At 31.8% G+C, this 16,530-nt stretch overlaps 2 protein-coding genes across 2 annotated transcripts in view; one reads left to right on the top strand and one right to left on the bottom strand.

Moving 5' to 3' along the window:
• The window catches only part of HELRODRAFT_185863 (hypothetical protein), a 4,046-nt gene extending 1,353 nt beyond the window's left edge, over window positions 1–2,693 (top strand). Inside the window, exons 4-8 of the mRNA XM_009025395.1 lie at window positions 182–348; window positions 755–979; window positions 1,172–1,249; window positions 1,454–1,596; window positions 1,829–2,693. Of these exons, the coding sequence (XP_009023643.1) occupies window positions 182–348; window positions 755–979; window positions 1,172–1,249; window positions 1,454–1,596; window positions 1,829–2,501 (1,286 nt within the window). The 3' untranslated portion in view covers window positions 2,502–2,693. The remainder of the gene's footprint in view (window positions 1–181; window positions 349–754; window positions 980–1,171; window positions 1,250–1,453; window positions 1,597–1,828) is intronic.
• Window positions 2,694–4,898: 2,205 nt separating this feature from the next.
• Window positions 4,899–9,948, bottom strand: HELRODRAFT_113932 (hypothetical protein). Its single transcript, XM_009025394.1, has 11 exons — window positions 9,848–9,948; window positions 9,582–9,755; window positions 8,953–9,052; window positions 8,574–8,632; window positions 8,307–8,439; window positions 7,906–7,962; window positions 7,478–7,570; window positions 7,191–7,289; window positions 6,965–7,044; window positions 6,587–6,715; window positions 4,899–5,319 (listed from the first exon to the last, which is right to left on the bottom strand). The coding sequence occupies exons 1-11, from the start codon at window positions 9,887–9,889 to the stop codon at window positions 5,092–5,094; spliced, it is 1,194 nt and encodes a 397-aa protein (XP_009023642.1). The 5' UTR covers window positions 9,890–9,948; the 3' UTR covers window positions 4,899–5,091.
• Between the last annotated feature and the right edge of the window lie 6,582 nt (window positions 9,949–16,530).

Genomic DNA, 16,530 nt, shown 5'->3' with positions numbered 1-16,530 from the left:
TAGATTAGATTATAAAAGTTCATGATATTGCTGTATGATTATTTCAATGTTTATGATAATTTTATTTTCATTTATAATAAAAATGTTTAAATTATCAAGTATCATTGATTACATTTTGTGTGATAATGATGAAAACTATTATAAATTTTTAAAATAAAAAAGAAATTTCATTGTCTGATAGGTTATTCAGGTGTCATAAATATAAATGGGGTGAGAATAGCTGGCCTGTCGGGCATCTACAAAGATTACAATTTCCATAGAGGTCATTTTGAACATCCTCCTTACGATGAGAAGACCCTCAGATCGTGCTACCACATAAGAAATATTGATGTTTTCAGACTGAAGCAGGTATTTTTGATTATTTTTCAGTTTTTCTCTCTTTTTTATTTTTTCGAGTTGAATATTTAAAAAGTGGCGATGAGGTCATGTTTTGCAAGTTAAATTTTTATTAATAAGCAAAGATGTTTTCAAATATTTTTTTTAGCTTACTCTCAATCTTAGAGTTCACAGCTTAAAAGTTGTTTTGTGTAACTGTTTTTCACTATTATTTCAAATGCGAACAAAATGGACATAATTTAAATTTAGTTTCCTTTCATGAGATCATTTCATTTAATACGGAGTGTATATCTTTCTCAACCTGAGTGATGATATTATTGAAAGACTTACCAACATTTAAATGGTTTATATTTCTATGGCACACTTTTATTCATTTAATGATTTACCACAACTAACTTTTCAACTTGTTTCTTCACAGATTCGCAAAAAGATAGATATATTTCTGTCCCATGACTGGCCACAAGGCATTTATGACTATGGGGACGTAGTAGGGCTGTTACATGAGAAAAAATACTTCAGAGAAGAGGTAGAAACTGGAACATTGGGCAGTCCTGTCGGCAGGGAGCTCCTGTTTAAACTGAAACCTCAGTATTGGTTCGCGGCACATCTTCACTGCAAGTTTTCAGCCGTCGTTGGACATCTTGTGAGTTGAAATTTTTTTATTTTCTAAAAAAGATACGACTTGCAACACTCACTAACCATGACCACATGGAAAATTATTTTAACTGAGTTTATTCCACTCCTTACTGGATTCATTTATTACTTTTTTTTATTTAAAATACTTTTGAAAAACAGTTAGCAAGTGTTGTATAATAATTATTTATACATTTCATAGAATGAAGCAGGCTTACCAGATGGCGAAACAAAATTTTTATCCTTGGACAAATGTTTGCCACATAGAAAATTCTTACAGGTTATTCAATTTTTTTAATTTTCAATTTTGTTGAAATTGTTTCCGAATTTTTGATTTTCTCAATAGAGTGTATCTGAGTAAATTTTTTAGTCATAATTTATTTATTAATTTTTTTATAATTTTAATCGATTTTTTTGTAAAAACTTTTTCAACTTGCAATATATTTTCAATGGTTAACAAACAATGTGAACATTTTTATTCCAGATCATAGAAGTGCAGTCATCAAACAATGACGACATCAGCATCTCACTTGACGCCGAATGGATGAGTATTTTAAAATCAACTAATGATTTTTTCAGCTTGTCACCAGCTACCTGCTTCTTGCCAGATGAAGCAAGCACAGGAAGGTTTGAATCTGTTACATTTTTTTTTTAATTTTATAGCAGTGTTTTAAATACTTGTTAATAAACTTAAGTGTATCAGTGCAAAGTAAAATCGTTGAATTTTTTTCTGTTTTGCCCAGAATAACTTGCTACTACAGTTGACATTTTACCATGCACTTACTTTATATAAGATGTTGTTTTCATTTTAATTAATGTTTAAAAAATATTGATGTAACAAACTTTTTGTGATTTCAAGGTATGATTTCAGTGCATCAGAATCAGATATGAAGGAGGTAGCCATGGCATTTAATGACGATTTCAAAGTCCCAAAAGATTTCAGACCAACTGCTCCGCCATTATTGGCTACTGATAGGCCTAATGAACGCCATAGTCACATTTCTTTACTATATTTAAATGAACAAACTGTTAGGTTGTGCGCCAAATTGGATTTGATAAATCCGTATGGCACGTTTTTAAAAAACATTGAAGATAGAAACAGAAGTTTCTCTGCAAATGATAGTCAGTTGTCAGACGGTTTTCAAATGTCTACCTCAAATTCCTTTCTATTAGAAAAATCTCAAAACCCTGATGAAATATCGTTGGACGATGAGGACTGTGCTGATGGTGAACCTAATACTACCGGTGATCGTTCAGTTTCTTCACCTTTCAACTTACAGAAAGCTCTGGATGTTAGTGAAAAATTATTTTCAGATGATAAAGGTGATACAAAAGATGATGGTGATGATAGAATTGTTCAAAATGAATCAAAAGTCCGCGGTGTTAGGCGTCTTTCGGAGGAATCAGATGACGAAGGGAATGTGAATACGTCGGGCACCAAACCAGACCTTAGCTACAAGTCACGAAGTTTAAAAAGAAGAAACGTGGCGATGTATTCAATTTTAAACTCAGCTCATGAAAATAGCGATTAAAAATAAATATTATGGAATTTTAATTCGTTATTGTTAAATTTTTTTTTAGTATTTTTTACTGATTTGTTAATGCTTGTTAAAAATTATATCATGAAAGGCAGTTGCGATGTTTTTAAATAAAAAAATTTGGTTTGATCAGTATCATTTGCATTTTATCATATAGTTGTTTTGTACTATGATACCAACAAAAAATTAAAATGTACAAGTACAAATAGTTTCAATTTTTTCGCTATAGCGAAATAAGTATAATTTTTTACTCGAATTTTGAAATAGCTCAAAATATAACGATAATGGCGCAAACGTTTTCTCAACAACGTTCAAGTTAAGTTGCATTATTTAAATTCACCGTAATTATTGTCTTGACCTTTAATTATTGAATCCATTGTATTCTATAAAGGTTTGTTAAATCTCAGTTAAGCGCTAGTATAACTTTTTTTATTAGATTAGATTTACCTTGATTATTTACGTTGAGTGTTTTAAACCTGTTGGTTTTTTTGAATTTCTTTTTATTTTTTAGAGTCTAGAATGTTTGTTTATTTAATTCTTTTTTAATAAATCTACTCATCCCGATGTTTGTAAGGCACGTGATGTTCATCTGTTTTTTTCTTGCGACGTTCGTCATCGCTCTGGAATCTGGCCGTAAGATGACCACTGCTGATGATGGCCAACCTGTAGAAGACTCGACAACTACAGATTCTGTTGACCCACCCGTGCCGACTACAACTACTACCACTGCATTTTTTTTTTCATCCGGGTCCTCCATGTCCACAGACGTCACCATCACAGCCAACAATAACAGTACTGCTGATGGGACTGACATCAAACATAATGATGGTACAATATCTTTGCTTGAAAATAAAGATGTCTTCACGAGAGCGCTTCTCGTCGTCGTCTGTGTGTCTGCCATTGTTGTTGTCTACTTGCTAATCCGTTGTTTGCGGTTTGTTTTTAATTATTTCTTTCTTTTTATTTGAGTTTGCCATACCAAAACCAAATTAAACATATATATATATATATAATATATTTTTTTTTTTAAATATATATATAAATAAATAATAATAAAAAATAATAAATATATATATATAAATATATGTCAATAAGTGCTATTAATACATAATTACACATAAAAAAGTAACCTTGGCTAAAGTTAACCTAACTTACTAAACCTAAACTTATTTGATAAATTATCTAATTAGCTTCTAATGGGTTATTTGAATTATATTTTTATCTATCATACGACAAAGTTTTGATTTTTATAAAATGCTAGTCACACATTTTACCAGAATTTGTCAACAAATTTAATATAAAGTCATTTGCTGATATTATCATTACCATTACATCTTTCAGCCTAATTTTTAATAAATATAATAGTTATATGTTTTGCTGGCTATTTATATAAAAAAATGAATTTCTTATTTATGTGATTTTTCTTTTCACCTTTAACAGACATCGGCACCAAATGAGCAAAACTCGCAAATACGGTTTAATAGCTTCCAAAGATGACCCCATTGAGATGAAACCACTAGATGACGATGAAGAGGATGAGGACATTACAGTTTTTGACAGAATTCCTAAACTATCTTCGTATACAAACAGTTTATCACAGAACCTGACTCACCAAAATAAAATTGACAGCAGTCCCAGTCACAATATCAGTGATACAGACAGCACTGATTTTGAAATTAACGTGGCTAGTGACAGACTACACAAAGATAAGGCACCATAGTAGCAGATCTTTAAACTATACAATATAATTTAGTATCTCATATATGTGCCTATGGCCAGCCTGTTTTTAGTTCTAGGCACTTTGTAATATTCATCCATACCATTGTATGTAATTATTATATATTAGGCTATTATATAATTGTTAAGTCTCAAATATTACCATATTACCCATCTACCTGCATTGTGCATCTATCTGAACACTCCTACACTGCTTTCTTATTTATATAAAATTTGTTTAATGATCTGTTAAAATGAATTCATTTAATTTATTGTTTTAGAAATAAATTGGTTCTGGTGACTAATATTCATTATGAACTTTATTTTTTCTTATTTATTTGTTGTTTATTATAAGTACAACCTCTGGTTCAGTTGTCTATATTATAATTAGTACATACTAAGTACCATGCAGATATGTTTATGAAGTATGATGTACATTTATGTATGTACATATACACACAAATATATGTAAGTACACATGTATATATATGCATGTCCATATCTACTTACTTATAACGTCAAATGGAGCTACATTGTTTTCAGAGCAGTATTTTAAATATTTTTATGACGCGTGCCTTCTTATGTAAGATGCAATAATACTAAAATAGATTAATATCCATGAATGTTATTGCTTCAATTCATTGCATTTACGTTAGTTTCTTTTTTTAAAGATTGTTTTAAGAAATTGTGCATAATTCATTTTCTCAAGAAAAGAATATAATTGGAAGCTTTTTTGTCCAATTTACCAAAAAACCTAAAATAATACTTTAAAAACAATTTGCAAACAAAAATGAATGAGTGGATGTGGGTAGTTGTGTTTAACATAGTCATATTGATGAACTGAAATTATTTTAGAAACTTGAAACATCTAAACAAATTTTGGTTTGTCTGCTTTAGCTGCCCGATTCGCGGCTGCTCCTGCTGACGACAACGGCGTCAAGGCTGGTGACGATGATGACATTTTGGGTGGTGACGCTGCTGATTTGGATGGTGATGACGGCAGCGGTGAGGATGGTAGCGGCGATGGCGGTAGCGATGGTGCTGGTCCAACTGGTTTAGTAACTGTCGTACTGACGGTTTTAAATATGGCCATGGCCTGAATGAGAATGATGGTTGTTGAGAAGTGACAAAAAAAGATTTTGGCGTTAAGTGAGTAGTTTTAGTAACAAATTTTAATTAAATTTTTATAATACAATTTTTTATCTTTCATATTTAACATTCGCGAGATGAACGTGTGTGGCTATGATACACCAGATATGACAGTATAATTTTCATCAAAAGATTGAGTTTATTTTTCTTGAAACCACAATTCCTGATCATGTCAGAAAGTTTTCATTTGAATTTATTTTAACATTATTTATAGTCAAAAAATTATTGAATCCAATAACAATTAAATGAAAAACACATGTTCAAGTCAAGTGAACAGCAAATGAAATCGATAGCAATTAGGGATGCACCGAAGTTCGGCTCCGGCCTCGGCCAAAATCCGGCTTTTTTTTCAAATCCGGCCCCGGCCGGATTTGGTGGCCGGATTTAGGGCCGGATTTAAGCGTCTATCAACTTTTAAAAATGTTAGAAATAGAAAAAAAATTTTATTGAATTCAATTAATTTTATGTCAATAAGTTATTGGCTAAAGCTAAGCTAAAGGCATACATGACACATAATAACAACATCACTAATTGTGAGGTGATCTAGACAATTTTCTTTATGCTATAACATGGGTTATGCATAAATTATAAGCTGATCTTTGTGTAAAAGAACTTAAGCACGTGTATATATTATATATTGATAATTGCACATGACGGATCATATAGTTACATAATATATATATATATATATATATAAATATATATATATATATATATATATAAATAAAGATATATATCTATATATATATATATATTTAGAGAGAGAGAGAGAGAGAGAGAGAGAGAGAGATACATGAGCACATAATTTAAAAACATGGTATGTTAAAGGTTAGGCTAGGTATACATGACACATAATTACAACATCACTAATTGTGCGGTGAGCTGGACAATTTTCTTTGTGCTTTAACTTGGGTTATGCAAATATGCATAAATTATAAGCTGATCTTTGTGTACAGAATTTGGCGTATCACACAACTTATTCATATATTTGAATTAAATAACTATTTGCTTGGTGTTATTTTATGATGTTCAACATGTAGATAACCTTAAATGTGAGTATTTTTTCTAACGTATGTAAAATGGTAACTAAAATCCGGCCCCGGCTCCGGCCGGTTTTTGAATTTCAAATCCGGCCAAGTCCAACCTGAATCCGGTGCATCCCTAATAGCAATATTAATAATATTAATAATAATGATAATAATAATAGTGATGACCTGAGTGACCATGCTGGCAACATCAGCTGTGTTACTGGGCAGAAGAACGGTGTTGCCTTGCTTTGCAATGTTGCCGAATGCCTCGATGTACTTCTCGGCTACTGATACAGACACTGCATTCTGACCATTCTGTGGTAGTGGTGGTGCGTGATTTGTTTAAGATCATAGAATGGGTGAAAAAGACTGTTCAATTATTCACACAGAACTTTGACAGTAAAAAACAGAGACAGTTTGCTTGGAAACAGTTGTAGACAAGTGTTAAGTGGTGAAAAAAAAGCTTGAAAAACAGAATATATTTTGAAAAGGCATAGTAAAAAATCGTCACTCTGGACGTATTTTCTGGAAAATACATCCAGAGTGACGCTGTGTTAATCACACCTCTTTGCAGAGAGCTTCAGCAACAAGCTGAATGGCCCTTGCTTGGGCAGTTGCTGTTGCTATCATGGCTTCTGCTTCACCTGTGTTCATTTGTGATTGGATGAAATAATATTATTTGTGGTGGTGCGTTCTGCTTCCAACGTATTGCTCTCATTGAAATGGCACGAATGAGTGAATGACAGCTGAAAGAATGACTGAATGAAATTTGCTATGATAGCAAACCGACCTTGAGCCTGGTTGACTTGTTCACTCTTGTAGGCCTCAGATGTGAGGATGCGTGCCTTCTTCTTGCCTTCGGCTACATTTATTTCCGCCTCTCTCACACCTGCAGGAGAGAGAGAAAGAATTGTTTCTAAACATATCCATCATCATCACCATCATCAGCATCATCATAATAGTTGTCACCATCATCACCATCATTAACGGCGTCCTCATCTTCATCACCATCACCAACATCATCATGTTTATTTTACCATCATCACGTTAACTTCATTATCACCACCATCATCATGCCTTCAGATTCCAATATGGAAGCCCTCTTTTTCCTCTCGGCTTCCACTTGCATCTGCATGGCTTCTTCAATTCTCGTTGGCAACTTCATATCACCTGCAAACATTCAATTAACCACAAAAAAATTGAATAATATAAAAATAATTAATAATTATATATATAATTATATAATGATAATATATAATACTTATAACAAAGATACCTGATTTGATTTTACAACAAATAAATGAACAAAAAAATTAATCAACCAGACAAATCAAAAAATGCCTCAATCGATGAAGCGAATACGAAGTTACTCGTGTGACATTATGTGATGTGCATGATGTTTTATGCTCATTAAGAAACGCTGTGTGCCCATTTAAGCATCAAAAAGAGAACTGTAAAGAATCAAGAAAAAAATGATGACATTGAGTGGAAGGAATCTTACTGACGGATTTCATAACGTTTGCAGTCAACTCCCCAAGCTTCTGCGGCCTTGTTGATCGCATCTTGTTAATGTTGATGTTTATTTTTTAGGTGAGAATATTTTAGTCAAATAACTATTTGTTATTCAACGTATCAATCAATCAATCAACCAACCAATCAATCAATCAGTCAATCAATCAATCAGTCAGTCAGTCAGTCAGTCAGTCAGTCAGTCAGTCAGTCAGTCAGTCAGTCAGTCAGTCAATCTTTAATTATACTTTTACTCAAAAGCCTATCATCCAACCAATCAACTTACAAACCAATCGACCAACCAACTCACAAATCAATTGATCAACTAACCAACCAACCAACCAACCAACCAACTCACAACAACCCAATCAACCAACCAACCCACCAACCGACTAACCGACGATAGCAACATTAAGTAACTCTCTTTCTCTAAACAGAGTATCAAGATGGATTTTTCCAATCTCAGACCTCATCGTAGTCTGGGCCAGTTGAGTGATGGCATACTCGGCATCCTCCACACCGTAACTTGCCTGTTTGGTTTTATTGTGGAAAAAAAACTTTAAATCTAGCTGATAGATTAAAACATCAAAATGTTCTAGTGATTCTATAATAAATATTATTTACTATAAAAAATTATGAGTAATATAAAAACAACATAATTAACCTTATACGGATCAACAACTCTGAGATACAAGACACCATCTATTTGTAAGTTTACATTATCTGTGGACATAGATACAATATTTAATTATAGTTAGTTTTCATTATACTTCAATTAAATTTTTTATTTGTTAAAAAAACATAATTACATTAAGATAATCATTTTATCAGTTGTTGTAATTATTTAAATGTTTGCTAAGAAAAGCCTAAATGTGAAACTAGTTTATATTTAGAAATAAAATTCCATATATAAGTCACAATAATAAACCTCTCAAAAAAAAATTAAATTTTTATTTCTTTATTAATTTATCACAATATTGAAAATCTATATTCATTAATGAAAAATTAAAAAACAAATTAGAACAAAAATTTTTTAAAATAACCAGCTGTTATGGCACTCTGTTGGGGAATGTCGATAGCAAGTTCTTTTAAACTCTGAACGTACTTTATTTTGTCCATTAGTGGAATCAAAAAATTCAATCCCTGTTCAATTTTAAATGAAATCTTAAAATTCAAAACACAAACTGAAGAGAATGATAATAGAGTTATTTATTTTAATTGTGATCAGTGGTGATAATTATCAGTGTATCTAACACATTCAAATAATTTATTAGGTTTAAGTTTAAGGAGTATTTTTAAATTCATGCCAATATTTTTTAAAATGTTTATGTGGTTAAAATTAAACAAATTAAAATTTCATTATAATACATTTACCCCTGTGCTTGCAATTTTTAAATTAAAACACACACTTATACTCTCACGGTGAGAGTCTCATCTTAACGCTTAACCATACTTACTTAAAATTCTTTTTACAAATTAATTATAAAAAAATATAGCTTTTTATCATATTTATCAATCCATGTATGAATTGTATGTCTTTCTTTTTCATTCTCCACCATATCTTCCTTGCAACCTTGATTAGTTACAGCCTAGTTTTCCACTGAAAGCGAATAAAAGTCATACCAACCTAAAAATTATTTGAAAATTAATTTAATAAATTTTATAAACTCACAGGTTCTAAGACCCTGTAGAACTTTCCAAAACGTTCGGCAATCCATGCTTCCTGTTGGGGTACGAACAAAATGGCGGTGTTCAGTGGCAGGCCCGACCTCAACCTATACTGCTGTTGCAGGGCTTGCAAGTGGCTAGTGGTGGTGCTTTTCTTCAGCAGTGCCCCAGTTACATTCTGAAAAACAAAACTTGTTTTTTTTATATTACAGAATTAAAAAATAATAAATTTAACATATTTAAATTAATTAATTAAAAAACTAATGTTACTCTGTTGGCAAATAGTTTATAAGCAGACAGAGCTTTCATCATGTTTGAAAATCTTAACCGACGATATTAGGTTTTTTGTGATGCATAGAAAAAAGAGCAAATAACATATTTGATAAATGCTTTAATTCTTTATGTGCATGCCGACCGGCTTCAACTGTTTGGATCAAGGGGAGGCCTATTTACCAGCATACAACACCTTCTTATGGGTTGAAGCAGGGATATGCAAAGAACCTCAATTTTTTCAACTTTTAATTATTTTCAGTAATGTCTCCCCTTGCTCCAAACCACATAACTAGAATAATAGGACTAATCGATCAATTCGATCTATCGGTCGGGCTATTTGTCGTGCTTGGATTGTTGGCTTACGAAATTGCATGGATTTTGACAAGCAAGCTATATGAAATATTTACTTGATTTAATATGCTTAAAACATTGTAGTAATTCTATTTAATTTTAATAATGATTAATAGAATTATGTATTATTAAATTGTTTTTGTTAATTTGAATATAAAAATTGCTTTTGGTCAGGTGAAATCCGTTGGCTTACTGAAGCCGAAGGTTGACTTAGTAGGATTGAACTATAGTCACCCTTTTTTTTTACACTATTCGATCATGTTAAAAATTGGTTTGCTTATGAAATAAACGGCCTAAATAAATCAAAATTGTTATTTGAACAACTATCTTCATTATATTCAATGAATATTTTACATTCTGCTGGTGCTCGTAAGAAACTGGCTGCTGAAATCATACGTTGGCTTACAGCAGTGGCTTACAGGGTTTCATAGAACTCTTACGATAGCACTTTTTGTACATATAATGCTTTAAATAAATCAATATATTCATACCACAATTATTTTTGTCAGTATAAATATAGAAATTGCTTTTGTCAGGTGAAAAACAGTGGCTTACTGAAGCCGTAGGTTGGCTTAATCGGATTTTTTCTCATGTATACAATACTATGAGATAAATCAATCAAACAAACAAACAATCAGTCAGTCGGTCAGTCGGTCGGTCAGTCAGTCAGCCAGCCAGCCAGCCAGTCAGCCAGTCAATCAATCAACCAACCAATCAATCAACCGATCAACTAAATTGAATGAACCAAATAAACAAAAATAAAAACAAAAATAGATAAAAAAAATTTGCAAGGCCTGTTCAAACTCGAACAAACAGTTAACCGTACAGATCTACAAACAATTTCGAGATTTTAGTAAAGAAAGAAAAACACAGTAGTTGCTTTTATTTGAATTCATTCAAAAATGAAAAGTGACGGTTAATTAAAATTTTAAAATGTCAATTTTTTTTTTAAATTCGTATTTTAAATAAACAAATACAACAAAATATCGACCGATAAAAATTATTATCCATTATTATTATTATCATACACACTCCTTAGAAGTTCCCGAAGGATAATAAACCACGTAACATGAACATTTAAGTAAGAACAGTTCACAACATATCATAATGACTAAATCAACATACTAAACAGAAATAATTTATACATGCATATATACAAAGTAAATCAAGAAATATCCAAAAATTATATAACCAATTTAAAAAAAAAACTAGAAACCAGTCAACATTTAATGAATAAATAAATAGACATTATTAAAAAGATTGTTCAAAAAGGTACAACTTAAGGCGACGACGAGAATGAAATGTAGTTTGTTTTGTTGGTGTGGTGTTGTGAAGCGAAAACAAACACATCACTAAAAACTAGTAAGAAGTCGCAAGAATAATAGTCAGTCACCTACCTATAATAAAATTACTCTCAGGGCCCTATCTTACTTATAGACATTGACTCAACTCACTTACCTACAAATTTGTATTTCTCGTTTTAGATGTTTCAAGTATTTTATTTAACATATTTTAGCGTTTTTATTTTACTTGAAGCTTTTTAACTAGTGTTAAGCCCTAGCCTACCTACAATTGTTTAACCCATCTCAGTCCTTAACTTACCTATGAATTAAATTAAAGCCCGGTTCACGGTAAAGAAAATATAAAGTTGAAGAGAAACATAACAACAACGACACCGAATGAATGGATGTTGTGTATGTATGTGTTGTATTGATGTGTGTTGTGTGTGTATGTAAATGTGCGGGCGCGCACTCTCCAGAAACTTCACTCACTACCGACGAACCTCCATTGCACCGACCATCATCTGACACGCATCGATGGAATGAATTTGACCAGATACTGAAAAATATATTGAAAAAAAATTCACTAAAATAAAAAACAAGCAATTGGAAAAAATAGGCAACTTATCTTTTTGAGATAACACACAATCTTTGTTCAAATTCGAGTAATTTCAAATGTTTAATGAGACGAAAACAAATTTACCTTTAACATTATCTTCGATTTGTCATCGGAACGATCATCATGAGACCACCATCTGAAACGTGCTGACGCCCACCACAGCCCACCTCTCATCATTCTGTAGACAAGTTTTTATTAATTAGCGAAGTAGTAAATCAAGAAACAAAGGAACGAACGAATAAATGATTAACTGAATGATTGAACGATTGGTTGAACGAATAAATTAACTAATTAATTAATCAACCAATGATTTAATGAATGAATAGAAGGAATCAATGAATAAATTCACTGAGAAATAATTTGAAAGATAGTGATGAAATGAGTGAATAAATGAGAAAAATAAAAAAAAGAAACTAAATCATACTTCAAAAACCGTCGTTGTTATCTTCGAATTGTCATCGGAACGATCATCATGAGACCTCCATCTGAAACGTGCTGATGCCCACCACAGCCCACCTCTCATCATTCTGTAGACATTTTTTTAATAGCGTATTAGTAAATCAAGGAACAAAGGAACGATCGAATAAATGATTAACCGAATGATTGAATAATTGATTGAATGAATGAGTGAATGAATTAATTAATTAATAAATCAATGATTCAATTAATGAATAGAATGAATTAACGAATCAATTAATAGAAGAATAATTTAAAAGGTTGAGTGATAAAATGAACGAATGAGAAAAATAAAAAACGAAACTAAACCTTACTTCAAAAATCGTCGTTACTGTACTTTCCATTGCACCGACTACCACCATCTGGTCGGCACACAAAATACCATCCGAACTTCAGAGTGTCAGTCGAACAGCCAACGAGCTGATTCTTCCTACATCACCATCATCATATGTAAATCATCATGAGACCACCATCTAAAACGTGCTGACTCCCACCACTGCCCACCTCTCATCATTCTGTAAACAAAATTTTTTTATTTGCGTAGTAGTAAATGAATGTTAGAATCTTAGAAGCAAAAAAAATTAAATTATAAAATGAAAATAATGTCAAATAAATAAAATTTTAAAATAATAAAGTAAAATGTAAAAAAAACTTACCGTCGTCCATTCGACAAAGGCAGAATGTTGAATGCGGTCCGGTTCCTCCTCGAGGTTGTTGTTGAAACACAGCCCGTGTTGATGGAGAAAGATAGAGAAAAAGTAGATTCTCATCAGAAAGCTTAGCGGTGCCTGCATCTCAAATTGCTTAATAAAAATAATCCTATCTACCTATTCAATTACCTTAACAAATCTATATTAAATTGTTAATGGTACGATAGTCGAAAGTCCCCCTTCATTCTTCCTCCTTGCACAGAGGTTCACCGACAGCCAGGGCACCGGATAGAAAACCATTGCCGTGCGGATAGTAGACTATTGCCGTGCGGATAGTAAACCATTTGCCGTCCGGAAGCCGTGCGGGTAGTAGACTATGGCCGTGCCGCATGATAAATCATTACCGTGCAGATAGTAAACCATTGCCGTCCGGATAGTAAACCATTGCCGGTACACCACTGGCCACCAAGGCTTACCTCTGACAAGAGACTTCGAAATTCAGAGTCTATCGGCTATCGTACCCTCAACTTACCTATTCATTACAATTAAGCCCTAGCTTACCTAAAATTACAAAAAAACTCAAGAGCCCAATTCATTTGCCAATCGGCACCCACCCCACCACCAACGTAATGCCTTGGGCTCCAACTTAGTAATAATATAAAACTTAAACCCTAAATCTATTAATGAGTGTGTGTTACAACGTAGCCTTAACTTACCTATTCATTACATTATGGCCCTAGCTTACCTAAAATTACAAAACTCAAGAGCCCAATTCATTGGCCTTTCGGCACCCACCCCACCACCTACGTAATGCCTTGGGCTCCAACCTAATAATAATAACGTAAAACTTAATAAATAACTTACCTATCGATACACTTACAGCGTTTATTTAATTTAAGTTATAAGATTGTTCCTAGAATTAAATTATTGCCCTTAACTACCTATGAAATTAAATTACTCTCAACCTTAGTAATAATAAATTAGAATTTGTAATGAAAATAAAATAACGCTCAAATACTAATATGTGTTTATGTATGTATTTGTGTGTGTGTGTATAATACGCTGATGCGTGTAATGTGGGTGCGAGAAAAAATAGAAGAGATAAACTTACGCTGCCTATCTATTCAACTACATTAGTGTTGGATGCTTCCTATCTATCCTACCTACAATTAAAATTATGCCTATCTAACCTACCTATATAATTATTTAATGTAATTGTGTGTATGTGCGTGTGAGCATTCTTACTTAATGTTAAATTACAGAGAAAAACAGAGAAAAAAGAATAAAACGTATCCCAGCCAGGCGTATCTTCTTTGCCACTGAATGAAAGAACGTAGCCTGACATCTTCCACGATGAATTCATTTGGAAGCTTCAACCTGAATAAAATGGATGAAATGGAAAAATCTTATTTATTTGACTAATTTAAATGAAAATACAAAAACGAGCCGCAGTGAATTCCGCCGGAAAAGCCAGCCAACTGGCAAAAAAAAGAACCGCAAAGAAACCGTAAAACGTACCCCAGCAGGGCGTGCATTCTTTGCCACCGAATGAACGAACGTAGCGTGACATCACAACCATCCTGATCTTCCACGATGAACTCCTCTGGAAGCTTCAACCTGGATAAATGAACCTGAAAAACCTAAATGAATGGTAAAATCTTATTTATTCAATTTAAATGTAAATAACCGCAAAGAAACCGACCGGTCGGCAAAGAAAAGAGAAAAGAAGAGCAAAGAAAGGTATCTATATAGGATTTATGCTCTATATAACTCTATATAACTCTATATAACTCTATATAACTCTATATAACTCTATATAACTCTATATAACTCTATATAACTCTATATAACTCTATATAACTCTATATAACTCTATATAACTCTATATAACTCTATATAACTCTATATAACTCTATATAACTCTATATAACTCTATATAACTCTATATAACTCTATATAACTCTATATAACTCTATATAACTCTATATAACTCTATATAACTCTATATAACTCTATATAACTCTATATAACTCTATATAACTCTATATAACTCTATATAACTCTATATAACTCTATATAACTCTATATAACTCTATATAACTCTATATAACTCTATATAACTCTATATAACTCTATATAACTCTATATAACTCTATATAACTCTATATAACTCTATATAACTCTATATAACTCTATATAACTCTATATAACTCTATATAACTCTATATAACTCTATATAACTCTATATAACTCTATATAACTCTATATAACTCTATATAACTCTATATAACTCTATATAACTCTATATAACTCTATATAACTCTATATAACTCTATATAACTCTATATAACTCTATATAACTCTATATAACTCTATATAACCAAGCACACTACCACATTCAATCAATAAAAATCCCACTAAAACCATGAACCACCGCGTACCTGCTGAATGTATGATGTGAAACAAAACAAAAAAACACAAAACAAAAATCACACCACCAAGTAGAGCAAAAGAATAGGAGTCCCTAACCTACCTATGTAACTAAATTACCTTATGCCCTAGCCTACCTATATAATAAATTAATTTTTACCTCACCTACCTATGCTTCATTAACTTAACTTAAGACTCATGAAGAAAGAGAAAAATGAGTAAAACAGAACATAAAATACTACCACACAAACAAACATGATGTATGTATGTATGTATGAGCAACCGCTAACGAACCCACCTAAAATATAAAAAAATACAACATACAATCACACAAACCACAGACATGCAAACTTTATATAACTCTATATAACTCTATATAACTCTATATATCTCTATATAACTCTATATAACTCTATATAAAATAAAATTAAATAAAAATAAATAAATTAAAAAAATATAAATATAAAAAAATGAGATCAGGCACTCCGACTCGAGCGAGGCAGAAATGCCTGATCTGATTTCAACGTTTTTTCAGCTCCTATTTATACTCGTTTTAACCTTACATTTTCATCATTTCAATCATTCACATCAATAAAAAACTTATTTAATGTACGTACTACACTATTATACAGTTTTAACCAAAATGCTAACCGTACTAAATTGAAGTCATCGAACGAACGCCTTCGAAACTTTCTGGTTGGCGGTTGAATCTGCTATATTGCTTTTCATATAAACATAATCTAATATAATATAATTTAATTATTTGTATACATAGATTCCAGTCACTTTATATTATATATATATAATAAAAATTCATTATAAAAGCAACAGTAATCAGTGCTATATATGTAAGCACGCAGCTCAAATTTTTCGGGGAGAATTCAAAATTGTTTG

Source organism: Helobdella robusta (assembly GCF_000326865.2).
Source record: "Helobdella robusta unplaced genomic scaffold HELROscaffold_41, whole genome shotgun sequence".
Taxonomy (NCBI): Eukaryota; Metazoa; Annelida; class Clitellata; order Rhynchobdellida; family Glossiphoniidae; genus Helobdella; species Helobdella robusta.
The sequence above is the reverse complement of the archived record's forward strand: the minus strand, read 5'-3'. Positions and strand labels throughout refer to the sequence as shown.